Source organism: Macadamia integrifolia, chromosome 4 (assembly GCF_013358625.1).
Source record: "Macadamia integrifolia cultivar HAES 741 chromosome 4, SCU_Mint_v3, whole genome shotgun sequence".
NCBI classification, from domain to species: Eukaryota; Viridiplantae; Streptophyta; class Magnoliopsida; order Proteales; family Proteaceae; genus Macadamia; species Macadamia integrifolia.
In genome coordinates this window covers 8,187,646-8,208,250 of record NC_056560.1, presented here as the reverse complement: position 1 = coordinate 8,208,250, position 20,605 = coordinate 8,187,646, and the positions used below count along the sequence as shown (strand labels likewise).

The window sequence follows — 20,605 nt, the reverse complement described above, 5'->3', positions numbered from 1 at the left end:
CAATTGGCTCAAAAACCATGTAGATTTTTTTTCTTTTTTAAAGAGTTGTAAAATTTTCATGGTATTGGTTTGGAGATAGTATCTTGATTTTTGTTGCGCTAAGAAGCTAGAAGGAGGATTTTTTTTCTTTTGTGAAGTCTTAATCACTGGTTTCAAGTCCTTTCAAAGGCATGTCCAATGGATCTCAGTTCTTCAATTGTACTATTAATTGATATGGAGATTGTGCAAATTGCAATATCACATCTATTGTTTGGATTAAAAGATCCATGATAAGAGACTCTATGTCTTCATGATCTATGATTTGGCCACATTCATGTTTTAGGATTGTCATAGAATTGTTCGGTAATTCACTGAAAGTGTACGTAAGAAATTGAAAGTTTTGAAAATGACTAAAGAGAATTCTCACTTTAAGGGAATTTAAGGATATACTTGCACGGAGTTAGTCTAATTTTATACTTTTTTTTTCTAGGGTTTTTTAATCCAAATGATCTCTTCTCCTTAAAAGAATAAAAGGAAGAAATAAAAAAATAAAATAAAAGAAGAAGAAGCAGAATAAATGGCAAGCTAGGCAATCTATGTGTATTAATCAAGGGAGTGTCCTCCATTGGTGTATTTAGAGATTGGTATCTTCATTTAATTGTCATTTGTTTTGTTTCCAGAAGTACTTAATATAGTATTTCAATGAGAGTAAATATGTCATTTCACATAGGAATTACATTAAATGATTTTCAATTTTTTAGAAGCCTATTTTTAGCCCTGTATTAAGTACTACATTATATAAATTTTGAAAACAATAGAAAAAACGAAAGAAAATAAAATTACAAATTCATGAACGGTTTGACACCTTAATGAGAAAATCCAATCAATTAAAATCTGGACCTAAGATTAAATCGGCCCAGCTTTGGGTACTGGCTCTTAATTGGTTTCATTCCTAAAGGGTCAAACCATATTATCTAATGGGTTCCAAACTTAAAATCTATAAATGCCTATTAATAGATGGACCGGTTTTGGTTCATAATTGATTCGGTTATAATGTTTATAATTTCAAAATTTGTACCTAAACATAGAATCAAACTCTGTACTCCGTTTTTTTATTTTCATAAGACGAAAAAACGTAAAAAATATCAAAAAGTTCAAAAAATATAAATTTTCTGAATAACTACCAAATGCAATGTAAGCTACCAATATATAAGACTACATGCAAGTTTTAAAATCCCAGTTGGTTATAACCTGGCCGTTCGATTCTTGAACCAGTAGGAAACTTCCTACCAAAAAAAAAAAAGATCCAATAGGAAACTAGTCTCATCATAACCGATTCATCTCGTTTACGAATCTATTTCAAAAAATTCAGATCCAAAACTGAAGCAATAAACTTAATGGGTGGATCGATTTCAGTTCTTAACGAATCGGTCTGAAATCGGTCCTAAACCGACACCATTAACTGGATTGAACTGACAAGGACCTAACAATGGATGTTCATAACGGATCGGATGTGGACGAAGACGTTTAAAACCCCACCTGAAAAAGACACCAAATTATCCATTAAAAAACAAAGATGTGTCCACATCCTTCACAACAAAGAGACAAATCTTACTAACGCGTGTCGACATTCTCCCACGTGTCTTTCAAATCTTCTCTTTAAATACCTCGTTCCTCTCACCCTTCGCCTTCAGAGTCATCTCTTCCCTTCCAGAATCATAAGAAAAACGAACTCTTGTAGAAAACCCAGAAGGATAGCACGTAAGTTACAGTCATGGCGGATCGCCCACAGCAGATTCAAGTGCATCACATTCAGCACCCACAGCATCTCACCGAAGGCATGAAGAGCCGCTTCCCTGAAATCCCAGAAAAGGGCCCTTCAACCTCCCAAGTCGTAGCGGTGATCACCCTCTTCCCTGTCGGTGGTATCCTGCTCACCCTCGCCTGTATAACCTTGACCATCACCGTCATCGGCTTAGCTTTGACGACACCTGTTTTCGTGATCTTTAGCCCTGTTTTAGTTCCTGCCACGATCTTTATTGGGTTAGCTATGATGGGGTTCCTTGCTTCGGGTGTGTTTGGGCTCACAGCACTGTCGGCTTTGTCATCGATGTTGAACTATTTGCGTGGGAAGACGAAAGACGAGTCAGCTGACTTTCCTGAGACGCTTGATTATGCGAAGTGGCGCATGCCGGAAGGAGTGGGCCAAGTTGGCCAGAGGACCAAGGACGTGGACCAAGCCATACAGAGCAAGGCCCATGAAGGTGCTCGGGCCCAAGAAGGAGGTCGGACCCAGGAAGGTGGCAGGACGTGATGATACCGTTGAATGGACGGACCTGGCCTAGGTGTGTGCGGTTTTAACGGTGGATAAGACCTTATGTGGTGCATGCGTAGTTTTATGAGGGTTATGTAGTGGCTAGGTTTAGTAGTAGGGCTTGTGCTTTCCTTTGATTAATTGTACTAGTTATCTCTATAGTTTCTACCCAAAAACAAGTAGTTGTTATCTATACAGTAACGTAATAAATAGGACTATGGTGGGGCCCGTTGTGCTTTTTTTGTGTGTGAAAAGTTGTGTTAGTTGCATGTATTATTGTGTAGGGATATTGAGCTCGTTTGCTAGCATTCTCAAACACTTTCTCACATTAAACATAAGCAGGTATGGTGTATCCTAAATCCCCCTCCCAAAAAGAAAAAAAAAGATGTATCTACAATTATATATGGCTGGGAATGTGTATATGTGGCTGTAATAGGTGGTCTTCACCATCGACTGAGGAGGAGGATTTACCGTCGAGCCTATCGTCAGGAATCATTAATTTTATTCCACTAATTAAGATTTAGTAGGGTGTCAGCCGGTCCGGTCGGTTTGGTTTAAGAATGAGGGAGAATAAAATCAATTCGTTAATAAATTTTGATTTTCGGTCGGTTTTGATTTAGTTTGGTTTTGATTTATTTTATTTTTTTAATATCAGATTAATATTAAGTTAATATCTTTATATTTATAATTTGTCATGATCAGATATTTTGGTGAAAATATTTTAATTTTGTGACGAAATTATGATTTATTATTACAAGGAACATATAATTAATACTGTAATTATTAAGAAAATAACTAATGTTAAAAATGTATTATTATAAATAATATAATTAATATTGAAATCACAAAATGAATTTTATTATTTAATTATCTAATTAATTTTGTATAATGAACAAAAAGATCAATGAAAGAATTATTATAATTTACAAATAATTCGTTTATTTGTAATCTTATATTTATTGATTTTGTAAAAAAAATTCACAGAAAAAAAATGCTCATTATAATATTATAAAAATTAAATTATTTATTTATTTATAATCTCATAATCAATTGTTTTTATCAGTTTCATTAGGTTTGGTTTTAGTTTGGTTACAAGTCGATTCAGTTTGATTCGATTTTCAGTCTCATTCTCTTAATTTAAAATTAATTCATAAGATTTGATTTTATTTGGTCTTAAGTTTTTAAGGTTAATTAGGTTTTGATTTTCATAATTAAAATAAAATATTGAGATATATTTGTGGGAATACGCTTTTATTACTATATAATTATTTTAATTTCAACCATATAATTATATGAATCACTAATGGGAAGGATGGAACATAAGTTAGCACTAACGAGAACCTAGCTAATTGTTTTAATTTCAACCATATAATTATACGAATCACTAAAGGGAAGGATGGAAGAAGGAAAATGGTATTAAAAAAAAAAATTGACCCGTGGTTGATTTAAAATTTAATTTTTCAGTTGCAAACCCTGATTTTAAAAAAAAAAAATGTTTCATCAACTTTGAGGCACTTCTTAATAACGTTTATGTTATTTCTATGTCTATGAACAATGGAAACGGCTTTTTTCATTTTTTAATAATAAAAACGGATATTTTGGTGTTTGATAAACCTATGTTTTTTATAGACATAATGCCACGAAAAAACCCAATAGTATCATCGGATGCTCAAAAGGGAGAGAGGGTTCGGTTACCTAATTTTAGGTTTACATAGTTTAGAGATTTATCAGGCACAATAACTTCTTTTTTTTTATCTCTCAAATTTGTTTATAGAAACGACGATTAAGTCGTTTCTATAACTGTAAATATGCATAAATTTTGATTTATGTTTTATAAAAACGGGTGAAACGGAACAATTTTATCAAATGCTTTTTAGGTTGTTTCTTCGTTTTTTGGAACAAAAAAAACATAGAAATGGCATAAATGGAACGTTGTCAAACGATGCCTTAGAATCGATGTCTCTTATTTACATGTAAATTTTTTTATATAAAATTTCAATACAAATGCAGTTTGCATTTTACAAGTGATAAACTCTACAATAGAAATATATAAAATGTAAATATTGACAAATGCATATAAGTGGTCACGTTTTTTTTTTTTTTTTTTGGGTAATGAAGCTACATAGTTCTTAAAGGTATGTTAGTTGAAAATAATACATCGTCCTTTCAAATGACATAAATTATTGTATATTTTAACCATCCTTAGATGGGTAACTCAATTAAAGGTTTTTTTTTTTTCTCCTCCTGTAAGGGTGCCACTCAATCGGTGTGTCATTTAATCAGTTTCGTGTGAGAATCAGTGAATCCGAAATAAAACTAATAAGGAAAGATTAAATTTCAATGGATCTTGGTTTATCCTTTTATCAATTTGGTATTGAGTTTAATTCGGTCAATTTTTATCGATTTGGTACTGAGTTCAATTAGGTGTAAATATGTACGTAATTATAACTTTATTTTTTCTTTCTTTTTAATGGTTATTTGGTTGGTATCAATTTATTTTTAATTTGATTTGGTTCGATTAATTTTGATTTCTATTTAATTTTTTATTGAGGCTGGTTTGGGTTGTTTTGTTTCGGTTTCATCGATTTGCGATAGGGTTTGACACACCTATACCTTCATCGATTCAATCGGTTTAGTTCGGTTTCGGTTGGATTGAAACTATTTCGGTGTAAGAATGATGGAGACCCAAACTAATCCGTTAAGGAATTTCAATTTTCGGTTGGTTTCGATTTTGGTCTAATTTGGTTTTAGTTTATTTTGATTTTTCAATATCGGGTTAATATTGGTTTCGATCAGTTTACTATTGGGCTTGAATCATAATGAAATTTTACATTCATAACTTGTAGTGACAATATTTGATGGGGAAAAAAAATATTTTAAATTTATGATTAAATCATGATTTATCATTATAAGGGAAAAATAACTAATACTGAAACCAATGGATAACAAATTAATACAGAAATAACTAATATTGAAATCACAAAATGAACCCTATTATCCAATTATTCATTTAACTATCAAACTAATTTTGTATAGTGATCAAAGAAATCAATGAACACATTATTACGATTTACAAATCAATTTATTTATTTATAATCTAATATTCAATGATTTAAAATAATTTTCCTTATAATATAAAATATCATCACTAATATTCCCGATTTTATTGGTTCCGGCTACACCCCTAATAGGAGATGAAATGGGAGCAATATTTGTTTTGTTTTGTTTTGTTATTTTTGGGTAAAGAAGGGTGACCAACATCACTTTAGGTCGTGATATTTGATCGCCACAGGCCCACAGCTCACAAGAATTACGATTTTTACTGTGAGCACGAAGTCGAGATTGTAACTTGTAATTATGTTTTTTTTTTTAAACCCCCTGCACCCGGAAAAAATGTATTTATGTTTCTACCCCAAAAAGGAAAAAAAAATTGTAATTATGTAACTATGTAAGTGGTAACCGGGTCTCGACTCTCGGGTGGCGGTGTAGAAAAAAAAGAAAAAAAGAAAAAAAGAAAAAAGATTATACTCGATCTTTGTCGAGCCTCTTCATTTTCAGAATTCAGACACAGAGATCGAAATCGTTTCTTCCATGATTGTTGTTCACACTATCATGCTCGACTTCCCCGGGAATTTTGAATAACCAACTGCAAAACGTATTAAGATGCTTTTCAATTCTCATTTTGGACATCTGGAAATCTAGATCCTCCTCTATGAACCTGATCTGATATCTGATCTCTCCAATTCCCCATCGATGGCGGGCGCCGTTTCGGCGCTCTTCCTTCTTGACATCAAAGGCCGCGTTTTGGTGTGGCGTGATTACAGAGGCGATGTCACAGCTGTTCAGGCGGAGCGATTCTTCACGAAGCTCATCGAGAAAGAGGTGAGCCGATGTGTGGATCCGGTTAACCTAGTTAGTTTTCTGGTGTTTTGCTTGGATTTTGGATACATGTAGTGAGTTTTTTCTCTCAATGGTTGGGTTGTAATCGGAGACTGAGGCAGAACGTCCTCTCAAGGGGGGTGTTTCTTTTTTGAACTTATTAATTTGGTTTTTAAATTGAAAGTCCTAATTGCCTTTGTTGTTCCTGCAAATCTTGCATTTCAAATCTTGCTAGTGTGGTGAATTTGATTTGCGATTTTCGATGTTAGTTGTGATCCATTCTGGAGAAAATTTGACAACTTCAACAACTTTCAAATGCTTAAAACGAAATTACCTGAACATCACATGGTTATGCTTCATAACTTTCTCTTGATATATTTCAGGGAGATTCGCAGCCTCAAGATCCAGTCGTGTATGATAATGGCGTCAGCTACATGTACATACAACACAACAATGTTTACCTAATGACAGCTTCAAGACAGAATTGCAATGCTGCTAGTCTTCTTCTCTTTTTACATCGAGTAGTCGATGTAAGATTATTTTGATTCTATTGCCATGCCTTTGGTTTTGTGGTTGAAGAATTTCGAATTTTGGTTTATTTTTTTATGCACTACGTGATGTTGTTCTGAATTATATCCATGGCAGGTATTCAAGCATTATTTCGAGGAGTTAGAAGAGGAATCACTAAGAGATAATTTTGTGGTTGTGGTAAGGGGATGTCTGAATTATATTTGGTGACTTACTCTGGTGTAAAGCATTGAGAGATGGAAATTATAGTTGTGAATCTAAGATATTATGTAGAGCTTGTATGAGGTTACTCTAATGTAGTGTGGTTTTGGCAGTACGAGTTACTTGATGAAATGATGGACTTTGGTTATCCTCAGTATACAGAAGCAAAAATTCTTAGTGAGTTCATCAAGACTGATGCATACAGGATGGAAGTCACTCAGCGGCCTCCCATGGCTGTAACAAATGCAGTGTCTTGGCGAAGTGAAGGGATACGATACAAGAAGAATGAAGTAGGTTTATATTTCTTTGTGAGTTTTATCAAAGCTTTTAAATGCAAGATGATACCTTACGAAAGCTTCTTTTCTTGCTTGATCAGGTGTTTTTGGATGTGGTTGAAAGCGTTAATATACTTGTCAATAGCAATGGGCAAATAATTCGATCAGATGTTGTTGGTGCATTAAAAATGCGAACATATCTGAGGTGTGTTTGTTGATCAGATATAGTATTCATTTCGATCAGATTTATTTATGCTCAGAAACTGTGAATCTATGGAGGATATGTTGCTTAAAACTATGATTCAAGCCATTCTATTATTGTAAGGGTAGTGATATTCAAGCCTTATTGACACAAATTATCATCTAAGCCATGCTGCTATTGTCAGGGTAATGATATACAAACCTAATTGACACATCTGTTAATTGATATTGGTCTTCAAATGACACTGTCAACTTTATTATGCCGGCAGTTCCAAATTGTTACACTAGAATTGAAGATGCTTTTGCAATTTTGGTCTGTTTTGTTCATTTCCCTAAGAGAATAGAGAGGACTTTGCCTTTGCTGTGTTTGGTTGCAAAGAAAAAGAGACCAAACAAAAGAAAAGGGAAAAAACTAGAAATTTCACACTGGCTGAATGTCAAACGTCATAGAGAAGAAACAGTTGTTGTATTACAGTGGTAGAAACAACAATTATAATGCTTAGTTAACTTTTCAGATCACTGATTCTTGGGAAAAGTTCTATGCTATATGCCTTTGGGTTTCAACATAAGGTTGTGGTGTTGCTTTGGAAATGTCTTGTGGTCATTTAATTGTCGTAATATCAAAGTAGACTTGTTGGTCGCCAGTTTGAAAAAAGATTATTTATTCCAGACTGTGTATAGTGTTGTGATTAGTGCTATTCTATCACCTTAGTGGCATGCCTAAGGTTTTAGTATGGAGACTATTCTCCTTGTTCGGATTTACTTTTTCTTCCTTTTCTCCCAGGCTTTTCAAATTTCTGGTTTGAATGCTTCACATTTGCTTATTAATATTTTATATTGGGGGGGGGGGCACTCCTTTGTCATGTTTCTGGTTTGACTGCTTCAAATTTGTTTATTAGTATTTAAGGGGGCACTTCTGCTGGTTTATTCTTTCAGATTTGTCCTGTTTCTGGTTTGACTGCTTCATTTTTTGTTTAGAATATTTTAAGGAGGCATTTCTGCCAGTTTGTGTGCCATGTGGCAGTTCATGTTGGCTATCAAAATTGGTAGACAATGTTGTCCATTCATGATACAAATTATTTGTTTGTTTCTATCCAATACAGCTGATGCAATAACACTCTACTGGTTGGTTCAGAATGACCAAGTTTGGAAACCCAAACCCATACGGGACTGACTCCCCATCGATTTTTGGTCTAATAGGGGTTGGTTGTAGTTTAGTTAGTTTTTTTATCTTTCTATCTCGTTTTGTTTTGAGTTGTATTCATAGGAATAAGAGATGGACTTTTATTGCATGCTAATTTCAGTTTTAGAGTCTAGTTAGGAGTCATTTGTTTCTCTTTACATTTTTGCATGTACCCAATGTAAAAAACAGATTTGAAATACAAAGTGATTGGGGTTGCTCAATGTGAGTGTGTGATTACGTGATTCCTTGTCTCCTCTGCAACTCTGAGATTCCATCTCAGATTTCCCCCCATTTACTAACCGGCTTTCCATCACCAACATTGCCTTTTGTAGAATAGTGACTTGGTGTGTGAAGCATGGGGTCTGGTGAGAAAGTATGCTTTCTTTGCTGGTAATAGATTCATTGTCCCCCCCCACCCCCCAAAAAAAAAAAAAAAAAGTGCACCATCCTTGGCTGGCGATACAGTTTAGGTCACCAGGTCCCGATTTGACATGTAGCTCATTGGGGAAAAATACATCTATCCATTGGTCAGTATGACCGAAGCATCACTTCCATACGGCAGAAATAAGCAATAGAAGGGGTTAAGCCTTGTGGGAAAAGTCTTTGGGCTTAAGGTGCTATTGATAGTAGAGGGGTTACAAGTTTTCTCCATCAGTTAATTTAGTGCCTCCTTCCCAAGGGGGACAAAAAGAATTTTATTAGATTCCTCTTATTCTTCACCTTTTTCTTCTGTGATTAACAAGCCTTTGGGCTTGTTGTGTTGTGAATTGGTAAGATAGGGGTTTCAAAATCCTAATCTCTTCTTTTCCGTTTAAGTTGATTTAGCTTAGTAAATTTTACTTTAGAAGGATATAAAACTCAAAAAGTTTACAATATAACTAAGCTTCCTCTGTTGCAGTGGTATGCCTGAATGTAAGCTTGGGCTCAATGACAGATTATTATTGGAGGCTCAAGGTAGATCAACAAAGGGAAAAGCCATTGATCTGGATGATATCAAATTTCACCAGTATGTGTCATAAGTCTTTACTGTGCTGTGTTCGGTAGCTGTTCCGAAGAACTGGCCATTTTTACTATTTCATCCAGAGTGTGACATTCTATCTGCAACTTTGTATTCTAATACTCTCTTTTGATCTAGGTGTGTGCGTTTGGCCCGATTTGAAAATGATAGGACAATTTCCTTCATTCCCCCAGATGGATCTTTTGACCTAATGACATACAGACTCAGTACTCAGGTTTATATATGTTTTTTTATAATTTTTGGTCCAATTTGGGCCAATTATGCTGGTTTTATCCATTGTCCCAGGTAAGAGTGTCTTATGAGGATCATTGGCTATGCTTTCAGGTAAAGCCATTGATCTGGGTGGAAGCTCAAGTAGAAAGGCATTCAAGAAGTCGTATGGAAATCATGGTAAAAGCCCGGAGCCAGTTCAAGGAGCGTAGGTTTGTTTCTTCAGCTTGGTTGTAAATTCTATCACCCACACAGTTGCACAGCAACTTTGGGAATTATTGATTTGTTTATGATTTTCTTATGCAGCACTGCGACTAATGTCGAAATTGAGCTTCCTGTGCCATCTGATGCGACAAATCCTAATGTTCGGACTTCCATGGGTTCTGCTGCTTATGCACCTGAAAGTGATGCATTGGTTTGGAAAATAAAATCTTTTCCTGGTGGCAAGGTACGGTTAGCTTTATCCTTATCTTTTCCAGCCAGCAACTATAGATTCCTGCTTGTAGTACTTGGCCTTGTAGCTGTTGATTGTGATTCATAATATGTAATGTTTAGTCTTGTCCATGTGGTTACAATTCAAGAAGCATGCTGACATTGTTCGTGCATTGTGCATTGTGCATTGTGCATTGTGTAGGAGTACATGTTAAGAGCAGAATTTGTGCTTCCCAGTGTAACTGCTGAAGAAGCAATTCCAGAGAGGAAAGCTCCCATCCGCGTGAAGTTTGAGATACCGTATTTTACCGTCTCTGGAATACAGGTGGGTCTGATATTCTATTCTCTTTATAGTTTATATGGTTTTGAATAATTGGTTGCCTGGGTAGCTTTTAGTGTTTGATACTACAAGTTAATGACATTGTCACTCCAATAAGTAAATTACAAGGCTGGTGCCTTGAGCAAAGGCCAAGGGCAACCAAAAAAAATTTTATTTAAGATTTTAATAATATTTCGTACCCAGTTGAAAATTTTGACGGAAAGGTTTCTTGCATGTTGATGGATTAAACATATCTTTTTAATGATCATATATTCCCCTCAACATAGCTTCATACCTGCCTTGAGAAAGAAGTTTGTTTTACATTTACCCCAGTCTAAAGGGTCGGAAAAAAAAAAAATCTCGCTTTCTGTTACATAGTTAAAGCCATTGAAGATGAAAACTGCCTCTCTTGTAGGGGCTGAGGTGGCAAATCTGGTGTGGTTTTAGATTGAAACTCTGCTGCCTCAGGAAAGATTACTTTTGACGGGAAGCAATGAAGCAGCAAGGGGAAGACTCATTAGTAGCTAGGATATTGTTCCCATGTCCTATGGTGGTTTGCTTTTTTTTTTTTTTTTTCCTTTTTCTTTTGTGGGGCCCAAACATGGAACCCGATAGGTTTCTTGTTAACATCATCATTCCTCTTAAACAACTGTGCTGGGCAGCAGTCATGGTTAGGTTTTCTATTTGTTCTTTTGAATTGTATTCCATTTATCTTGTTTGTCCTTTGTTAGTAGGGTCAAATCCCGTTCTTCGTTGGAGTTGGGCTACTTTTGTGGAGTTTACAAATGGGGATGTGCATGAGCTTATTTTCCGTTCAATGAACACTGAAGTTCTGCTTCAGTTGTTCCAGCCATGTTCACAGTTTTCAAGGCTCTGTGCCTAGGCGACAAGCTGCCCCTTTAGGTTTGAGGTGATTGGTCACATTATGTCTAGGTTCCCATACCCAAAACATTATGATCTTGCCTTCCACATATTATAGATTTCAATCATTTCTTGTTTCTACCCTTATATTCTCTAAATCTCACCTTCATCCCCCGTATGTTTTATATTCTGACCTTTACAAACTTACTTTATGCATTGACATTTTTAAAATGACAAATACATAGAAAATCTGGCCTGGAATGTGATATACAGTGCTTGCCAAGGCATCACCTAGGCTTCAATGTGTCTGGTCACCACCATGGTTCTCCTTGACGCCACACAACCATGGCCATGTGGATGCATGGTGAAGTGAAGTCTCTTATATTTCTCTGTTTGCACCAACCGATACACCCCACATCCAGCCTAATAGTGATCAAATTCCACCCAGTCCAGCCTAAGGCTTATTTACCCTTTACAGTCTCTGTTTCATCTCCACAATTCCACCCAGTTCATATCAATTCCTTAGCCATTCTGTTTGTTATTCATGATACATGTCTTCTTGATGATTCCATCTGCTACATCAGAACTCAGCAACATTTTATGAACCCTATCACAACCTATTATCACCTTAAACTGTTCTTGGCTTTAATCTAAACCATTAAATTTCATCTTTTGACAATCTTATTGCTGCTAGGAGTTTCCGTTTCTCTTGGAAGCACCTATTCTCTTCCTTCTTTCTTTTTTTTTTTGGTGGGACGCCCTAATCTTGTATCAATTGCTCTCTGGTAAAATTCATTTGCTAGGAAGGTTGTAGGAAGTTCTTAATCGTAGAGTATTATGTCGTATTTGTCATTGTGCTGATGTTTGTTGCTTTCAGTTTTTTCACGTAAATCTTTGAAGATGATTAATATTGGATTATATTTTGAGAAATCATGTTTTTTGTAGCTATAATTTTATGAGTGTGGGCATTAAGAAGTTGTTTCTGGCTCATTTAGTGCTTGCTTGAAATTTATCCTGATTCTTGAACCATTTTATGAAACTATCAGAATGGATTACAAGCCAGTTTCAACCCATCCAACAGTTGGTTGCTGATGTCTAGGAATGAGAATCCTCATTGCTTCTAACACAAAGGAGATGGATGGTCCACTACATTTTCCTTGGAATTGACCAAACTATATTTTCCTTGGATCATTGACCAACCAGTTGTCTCGATTCTGAACCAAAGAATAATCAGTCCACGGCTTAAGAAAGCTATACTTCTCTCAAATTTTAGTTATTTGATTATTTGCTTCACAACCTCCTATTAAATATCCTATCTGTGATACAAGGCACAGATCAGTTTCTCTCTCTCTCTCTCTCTCTCTCTCTCTCTCTCTCTCATTTGCATAAGAATCTGTTTGCTCTGAACTTGAATATCATTTCTCCTAGTATCATATATTCTTCTCTTGTCTATCTCATGATCTATAGCATATTTTCTTTAATGGCCCCTTCACCAGAAATATAAACCTGCATTTTGTCTTGGAAAGCCTTATGCAATACGTAATTCAACTATTTTGAGATGGGTGGTATACTTATTCCTCTTTACTCTTTATGCAAGGATGAAAATTTTCATTATGACATTCATTATAGCATCTCTGATTGGCATATGTGAACATTGGGTTATTGTAGGTCCGTTATCTGAAGATTATTGAGAAGAGCGGTTACCAATCTCTTCCATGGGTGAGATACATAACAATGGCTGGTGAATATGAATTGAGACTTATTTGAGAGGCGCCGTCCATTTCTACTTCTGAGTAGGTAACATATCTAATGGGCTCCCACTATCTAGACTGAAACCTGCAAATGATATCAGGGAGCATCTTAGGAGGACATTGATGCATTCCTGTACCCATGGTATGTTCAGCACAAGCTTGTCCTAGCCTTCTTGTCTTTCCCTTTTTGGTCTGTGTTAATGTAACAAGTGGTGGTTTGTAAGGGTGCAGTGGCTACCCAAAAAATGTTTACTCATCCATTTTTGCAAGAATTAAGAATTATTCATTGGAAATTAATTATAGCTACGTTTGAATGATTTTGATCCATGTTTCTATGGAACAGATAATAGGTGGGAACTTGGAAGAGAGGGAAACGTTTTCTGAGGTCTCGAGTCTCCTGACTCGCATTTGCTAACTAATCAGCATAAAAGTTTATAACTAGCATCTATCAACTAACATCTTTGCTAACCAATCTCACCATAGAGTCTGGAACTCTAAAATCTTTGCACACACAATAGGTTTTTGTATGATTCATAAAAAGAAAGAGGACATGTATGATGCAGACATGATGGTGTCATACATTCGTATGTAATGGCGATGATTTCTGTTTGTTCATCATGTGTCTATCCATGGTTCTGTTCATGCTTTGATAATTTGGATCTCACCCCCATTTCGGTTTTTGTTGAAATCGAAATATTTTGACGAAATTTCGGTCCAGTGTTGCGAATTTTGCCTGATTACCATACTTCAATTTCGATATTTCATTTAGATTTCAGCCTAAACCGAAGTATTTTACAAATTCCAGCCCATCTTCTCTAAAGAGGCTTTAGTTTCGTCACTCTATGAGATAACATTTTCTCCTGGGATCCACTTCTGATCTTTGGTGGTATTAGGTGGCAACAAAATTTTGTTGACGAATTGTGATTTGATTTTCAGTCCACCGCCACATGTCGTATGTAATACTTTTGAAATTGTGTTGAAAGACTTTTATTTGAAAACAAAATTCACATAGAGAATATGGGGAAAAATGTTTATCATATGTGATGGATCATATGGTTGAGATTGTTTCATCTATCTAATAGATAGAAAATATTAAGAACTTTTTTACAATCCAATATGTAGTGGGAAAAGGTATCGGTGAAGAATGGACTTGATCCTACATTTGTGCAATGACTAGCAATAGACTTTACCAGCATGACCGGCTATCACCTTTGGTCAAATGGAACTAGTAACACAATTTGCTTGTGGATCTCTGTCTTGCTTTTTGTCCAATGTGGCCTAATGTTCTCCTCCCTTCTTTAGGGTTTTATGCACCAAAATAATAATAATAATAATGGGAAAACACAATCCTGTTTTGTTGGCATTAGAAACACCTAGAGACAGGGTGCTTGGAAGGATCATGTTGCCGCCAATGACCAAGTCATTACAGATGCTGGCACTTGCCCTCTCATTGTCCTTGGGTGCTAGTGTTTCTTGTGCTTGTAGGATAGGGTTTTCTTTTGCCCAAAATATAACGGAATTGAACTACTATACAATACACAACACGAACATTGCAATATGACTACTGTAGATACTAGAGGGGCAAATATTGAATAAGATCAAGGTAAGATATGATCCCAAGTTTGCTTAACAACAAATAGCAAATGTTACTAGCTGGTTTTACGTGTCCCCTTCATGGTTAATTCATCTACTTTATCATGCAAAAGTTGTCTGTAAGAACCATTGGACCTTATGCTTCCCTTTAGTTTTGTTTCAAGAATACTTTAAAGTATTATTTTTAGGTAATACTTTCAAGTGACTGGAGAGAAGCCATGGTAGTGTAGGGGCGTCAATCTGTTGGGTTTGTTCGATTTTGGTTTAGGAATCAGGGAGATCAAAACTAATCAATTAACGAATTTTAATTTTTGATCGGCTTCGATTTTGAGTGACTGGAGAGAAGCCATGGTAGTGTAGGGGCGTCAATCGATCGAGTCGGTTCGATTTTGGTTTAGGAATCAGGGAGATCAAAACCAATCAATTAATGAATTTCAATTTTTGATCGGCTTCGATTTTGGCTCGATTTGGTTTCAATTTATTTATGGGTTAGTACCTGTTTAGATCAATTTATTATCGGGCTTGAAACACAATGAAATCTTACATTCATAACTTATAGCGATGAAAGATTTGACAATAACACTTTAAATTTGTGACTAAATCATGGTTTATTGTTGTAAGGAAAAATAACTAAAATTAAAACCAATGAATAACTAATTACTAAGTAGACAACTAATATTGAAATAAAAAAAAAAATGAACCGTATTATCATTCATTCATTTAACTATCCAACTAATTTTGTATAGTGAACAAGGAAATCAATGGAAGCATCGTTACAATTTACAAATTAATTTTCCTATTATAACCTCATATTCATTGACTTATAACAAATTTTCTTACTTAAAAAAAATATTCTCATTACTATTGTAAAAAATGGATAATTATTAATTCACCAGTTTATAATCTTATAATTGTTAATTTTTTTATGGGTAATTTACAGCGCCACCCCCTGGAGAATGCCAGTATTATAGGAACACCCCCTCACTTTCACCAAATTAGACTTAGACCCCCTACCGTCAGTCACTGTTATGGAATATACCTTATATGCTGATGTCATCTATTATATTTTTCTTTTAATACCAAAATACCCTTTCTAAATGTTAACTACCTAAAATACCCATTTACGGTATTATACCCTGTTCCCCAAATTGAGACCTAACCCATTCCCAATCTCCGTGAAGAGCAGCGCGATCGATCTCCGTGAAGAGCAGCGGCGATCGATCTCCATGAAGAGCAGCGGCGATCGATCTCCGTGAAGAGCAGCGGCGATCGATCTCCGTGAAGAGCAGCGGCGATCGATCTCCGTGAAGAGCAGCGGCGTTTACCGGAACTTTTGGAAGAGCAGCGGCGTTTACCGTGAAGAGCAGCGGCGCCGTTGTTGGGTTCTGAATTCTTCCTTTTCCCTTCCTTGTTGGGAAGAAATGGCCTTGAGAGATTTCTGATGAGTTGGGGAAGAAAGCAAATACCCTTTTATCTTTCATGTCTGCTATTGATTCCAACCCTGAAAACGCGCTCGAAAACTGGAATTCATCAAGTTTGCATGTCTGCAATTGGACAGGAATTGGATGTAATATTGCAAGAGATCAAGTGGTGCAACTGGACCTCCATGATAGATCTCTTGGAGGCATAATTTCTCCTGTTCTTGCAAAGATGAAGTTCTTACTTGTATTGGACTTGAGTGGCAACAACTCCAGGGGCCAGATACCATCTGAGCTTGGTTCTCTGTCTCAGATAAAACAACTTAGCTTCCAAGCAAATCTTCTTGAAGGAGAGATTCCTGTGGAATTGGGTGCTCTCCATCAACTGGATTATCTGAATTTGGGAAGTAATCGGCTTGTGGGTAAGATTCCGTCATCGCTCTTTTGCAATGGATCTTCTTATTTGGAGTACATGGATCTTTCTAACAATTCTCTTGGTGGTGAAATCCCTTTGTGGAATCACTGTCATTTGAAGGAATTGAGATTTTTGCTACTGTGGTCTAATCAGCTTGTGGGTCAGATTCCCCCTGCCCTAGCAAATTCCACAAAGCTGAAATGGCTTGATGTTGAGAATAATTCTCTAAAAGGGGAGTTTCCATCTGATATTGTGGATAAAATGCCACTTTTGCAAGTCCTCTATTTATCCTACAATAACTTCAGTAGTCACAATGGTAACACTCTCACAAGCCTTCCGACGTTCCTCAAGGCTTTTCAGATTAGTGGCTACGAACCCCCTTCCGGCGACTACGGCGGTAGCAACAACAGAGATTCCTTCACCTCGGCCATGGAGAGAGAGTGATACAGAGTTAATGAAACGGTATACGTGTGAAGAGAGGGGTATTTTTGGGATAATAAGATAAGGGTGTTTTACTTATAAGGGTTAAAATGTCATTTCATAGCATCACTTAACAGAGACTAACGGTAGGGGGTCTGAGTTTAATTTGGTGAAAGAGAGGGGGTGTCCCTATAATAATGGCATTCTCCAAGGGGTGGCGCTGTAAATTACCCTTTTTTTATTGGTTTCATTCGATTTGGTTATTGATTGGTTTTGATTTAGACCAGTTTTCCGCTGATCCCAACATATCTCAATCCAAAACCAATCCTATTAGGTTATGTCTGAATTTTTCCGATCAATTTGATTGGTTTGGGCTAAGTTTTGACACCTCTAACAATGGACCGAGGGTAATAATAAGCAAGTGACCCATATTCGTACTTATATTTGATAAAATAAGTGCACACATTCACAGTCTTTCACTAATCTAACCATATGAGGCCTATATTGATGGTTTCATATGAACTCCATATGAATGGTACTATTTTCGAACCTTTCATTGGTTTACCATGTAGATTCCTTCTCACACCGCCCTTTTTTCGAAACCCTCACCTGATTGATTTGCCATGAACACCTTTTTATTTCATCTTCCTCGTGTTTTTTCTGCGAAATACGAAAACTGAATCGGCGAAGCAAACAGCGAAAGGTGTTGGGAATATTACACCAAAGACCAATTTTAAAAATTTGTAAACGTTACATGAGACAAACGGATTACCTTTTCCAGAAGTCCGCCTTTCACTTTTATTGTATATTTTCTCTGTTTACTATATCTGAGAGGAGAGAAAGTTCTTTCGTTTTTAGGTATATCAAGAAACGGAGCGTTCCAGGCATAAAAAACCGAAGGATTCTTCATTTTTGCCTCAGTCGGTGCTGTGAAAAGCATTCTTACTCTCTTGGAGCCTAAAGTATAGCCATGGATTAGGTAGCATAGCAAGACTGTAGCTGTTCCTCATTCTTGTCTCCTATGGATTCATACTCTCTCCTCCTCGAGAGGATTCGTGTTCCTCAACCCTCAATGCAGAGATATGCAGTGATTTCCATCTTTGAAAAACTCCGATCTGCTCCGTCAAACATAGGCGCGAACTCTGATTCCGGAAGGGATGCTATTTCTCAGTGTCTTCACTCCACTTCTGCTGCCGTCGTCGATCAATCGGTTCGGGAACTTTGCCGCTTCGTCAAAGAGGGTTACCTTGAGGTTCCCCATGGTTTACTTGAACTTCAATCGGCTCTCGACGGTTGCGACTCGCGTTTCGTTAATGTCTTCGTCAAAGGGTTAGGGTTTCTTGTTCGCTTCGCATTTCAGAAGAACGATACGTTGTGGCGGTTGGATTCTCCGGAGACTCATCCTTTCGTCAAGGTTTTGAGAGGTTTTTGACTGGGTCTAATTAGGTATGGTTATCGAAGATTTTGAATTCTTACTTAATGTGTGGAGTTTTATTGCAGGTCGTTTCATGTCGAACTGAGGTTCAACCGGAGCTTGTACAGCAAGTGCTCTTGTTAATAGCGCAGAACAAGCGCACGGGACTTGTGAAAGTTTGTAAATTCTTAAGGCCTTTCTTGAATTTCTCGATACTACGGGTATCTTCATCTGCTTCATCGTTTTCGTTCACAAGGCTTTTAGTTTCCTCTATTGCGTCACTGTCTTGCTCGTTTCCATTCGAAGCTATGCCCATTGTCAAGTTGATGATGGAAGGCTTCAAATATTTTCCGCGGAAAAATGCAGAAGTAAGTGTACTTGTCGGCCAAGTTATCCTCCTTACTCCTTAGGCACTTTTCGCAGTTACTCATTTTATTTCCTTCATTCCTGGCCATGAGTATATTGTCGCTCAACTCAGAATCTTAAAGTTTGAAGGTTTTATCAGGAGATGAAAAATCTCGTTGACGTTGCTGAATATCTGATGGATGCATTTACGGTGATCTTGAGGCAGGTGGTTGGAACTGGATCGGTATGTTTCTGAAGCTTCATTGGGTTACTCTTAGCAAGCGACGATGTGTTAGAAATGTCACCTTATGTTATCTTTAAGAAGCTAATTATCCGAATTTCATTTTTAAGATTTATCTGTGTTAATTTATCTCTCAATCTTGTTTAGCAGTTGATCAAAGAGGCTCAACTATGCAGCGTCGAACTGTTGGAAACTCTGCTATCATTTTATACTGATTTCCACAAGCTTTCTGGTGGGAGTGAGCCCATTTTCAAACTGTCAAAGAGTGTATTGCTCGTTCAGAAAGAGCTTGGATTGCCATACATACCAGAATTGTTATCAGTGAAGATGTCCTTATTTCTCATACTTACTCAGGCAGAATTTGAACATGAACAACTCTCTGTGCTGAAACTCGCAGTTTTCTTGTTTAAGTGGAAAATTGAAAATGGTACGTCTCATTTATTTGTGCTGACCAGCACTCGGTGAATTTGTTCTATTTTAGTGTTCTATTCTCCTCCCCCTTCCTGAATGGGAACAAGAATTAGTTAAAGATACTTTATGTTATCTGTAATCCTCACCACCCCCTTTGCATGTCAATAACTAAAATGAAAAAAAGGGAATGCCAATGCATCTAGAAATAGGCAATTGATTTCTTTCAATAGGCTTCTGAATTTATGAAACCATAGATTACAGAGCTTTATTAATTTCTTTTTCTAGTTTAAATTGTCTTGGTTCACATTGCTGGGAAAGTTTTTAGAAAAGCCTGTTCATGGTTTTATTTTAGAGAATTTCATTAGTGGCAATTATCACAATTAAGTCACGCCACATTACTTTGCCAGCTTGGCTATAGACCGGTTGACTGCTTACATTTGATTAATTGAAATGAAAGAGAATTCCTCATGGTGCTAGTTTGGGGAGGAATCTGCACGCCACACCATTGGCGGTGCGGAGAACGGTGTTAGACCATGAGAGAAAAAAAAAAAAACCTATGTGAGAGGAAAAATAGTACCTTGGTGTTGTGGGGAACTTTTTCTTTCAAGTTTAAATTTACTCTTTTAGACGAAACTCACAGTCATGTGCTTCTATGCTGTGCTTTCGCCAGTCTCGTGGTTTGTTTGCTTAAAAAATTCCCATCCTTTATTGTGTTTGAGTATAGCATGGATCTTTCCTCTGCCATGGCAGTGGGTGCTGTATCAATATATGAAGAATTATGCTGTGATGCTATTATGCTTTTTATTAAAAAAAAATTCCTTCTTTTTAGGCCTTAGGAAACATTTTATGCTTGCTTCTTGGGGAATGTATGGCGACAGATGGTACTGGGGCATTTCATTTTCTGAAATGTAGCCTTCACCGAGTCCTATTGATATGCCACAGACATGCCAGCACCTGTGTTGAGAAAACTTGATTTTGTCCTGTAACTTTGTTTTCAAACATGACATATTTACATACAATTCGTTTAATTTTTGAGGTGCATCAGTTTATCTCAATGCCTTAGTATATTCTTGTTTTTCTGATACTTGTTAATGTAGTAGTTGTAGTCTAAAACATTTATTATAATGTATGTAATGGATGGAATGGATGCAACTGCATTTTTGAGTTTCCTGAAATGCTTAAGTCAGATTCAACTCT

At 36.4% G+C, this 20,605-nt stretch overlaps 3 protein-coding genes across 5 annotated transcripts; all 3 read left to right on the top strand.

Moving 5' to 3' along the window:
• Positions 1 to 1,662: 1,662 nt before the first annotated feature.
• LOC122077557 (oleosin H2-like) lies at positions 1,663 to 2,547 on the top strand. The gene has a single exon (XM_042643520.1). The coding sequence runs from the start codon at positions 1,754 to 1,756 to the stop codon at positions 2,291 to 2,293; it is 540 nt and encodes a 179-aa protein (XP_042499454.1). The 5' UTR covers positions 1,663 to 1,753; the 3' UTR covers positions 2,294 to 2,547.
• A 3,220-nt stretch (positions 2,548 to 5,767) lies between these two features.
• Positions 5,768 to 13,766, top strand: LOC122075337 (AP-1 complex subunit mu-2). Of its 2 annotated transcripts, XR_006139218.1 has the most exons (12): positions 5,768 to 6,175; positions 6,556 to 6,702; positions 6,818 to 6,880; positions 7,015 to 7,191; positions 7,278 to 7,381; positions 9,459 to 9,566; positions 9,696 to 9,792; positions 9,903 to 10,000; positions 10,095 to 10,236; positions 10,423 to 10,545; positions 13,069 to 13,293; positions 13,495 to 13,766. XR_006139218.1 is itself a non-coding variant. In XM_042640333.1 (11 exons), exons 1-11 carry the CDS (start codon positions 6,047 to 6,049, stop codon positions 13,165 to 13,167), a joined length of 1,287 nt encoding a protein of 428 aa, XP_042496267.1. In that variant the 5' UTR covers positions 5,768 to 6,046; the 3' UTR covers positions 13,168 to 13,478. The 2 variants fall into 2 exon arrangements, 1 of the variants encoding a protein (XP_042496267.1); XM_042640333.1 differs by lacking the exon at positions 13,495 to 13,766 and having other exon boundaries at positions 13,069 to 13,478.
• Positions 13,767 to 17,748: 3,982 nt separating this feature from the next.
• Positions 17,749 to 20,547, top strand: LOC122077230 (protein RST1-like). Of its 2 annotated transcripts, none has more exons than XM_042643101.1 (4): positions 17,749 to 18,411; positions 18,498 to 18,779; positions 18,917 to 19,000; positions 19,145 to 20,547. In XM_042643101.1, the coding sequence occupies exons 1-4, from the start codon at positions 18,019 to 18,021 to the stop codon at positions 19,460 to 19,462; spliced, it is 1,077 nt and encodes a 358-aa protein (XP_042499035.1). In that variant the 5' UTR covers positions 17,749 to 18,018; the 3' UTR covers positions 19,463 to 20,547. The 2 variants fall into 2 exon arrangements, with proteins under 2 accessions (XP_042499035.1, XP_042499036.1); XM_042643102.1 differs by having other exon boundaries at positions 17,753 to 18,411; positions 19,148 to 20,540.
• The last annotated feature ends 58 nt before the right edge of the window (positions 20,548 to 20,605 follow it).

What these genes read in the sequence shown, in the direction of transcription:
- LOC122077557 (XM_042643520.1), top strand. Translation starts at nt 1,754, where the DNA reads ATGGCGGATCGCCCACAGCAGATTCAAGTGCATCACATTCAGCACCCA.
- LOC122075337 (XM_042640333.1), top strand. Translation starts at nt 6,047, where the DNA reads ATGGCGGGCGCCGTTTCGGCGCTCTTCCTTCTTGACATCAAAGGCCGC. An exon ending in TTTTACATCGAGTAGTCGAT is followed by an intron (nt 6,703 to 6,817) that starts GTAAGATTATTT and finishes TATCCATGGCAG; the next exon opens with GTATTCAAGCATTATTTCGA. An exon ending in CATACAGACTCAGTACTCAG is followed by an intron (nt 9,793 to 9,902) that starts GTTTATATATGT and finishes CTATGCTTTCAG; the next exon opens with GTAAAGCCATTGATCTGGGT.
- LOC122077230 (XM_042643101.1), top strand. Translation starts at nt 18,019, where the DNA reads ATGGATTCATACTCTCTCCTCCTCGAGAGGATTCGTGTTCCTCAACCC. An exon ending in AGACTCATCCTTTCGTCAAG is followed by an intron (nt 18,412 to 18,497) that starts GTTTTGAGAGGT and finishes GTTTTATTGCAG; the next exon opens with GTCGTTTCATGTCGAACTGA. An exon ending in AGGTGGTTGGAACTGGATCG is followed by an intron (nt 19,001 to 19,144) that starts GTATGTTTCTGA and finishes AATCTTGTTTAG; the next exon opens with CAGTTGATCAAAGAGGCTCA.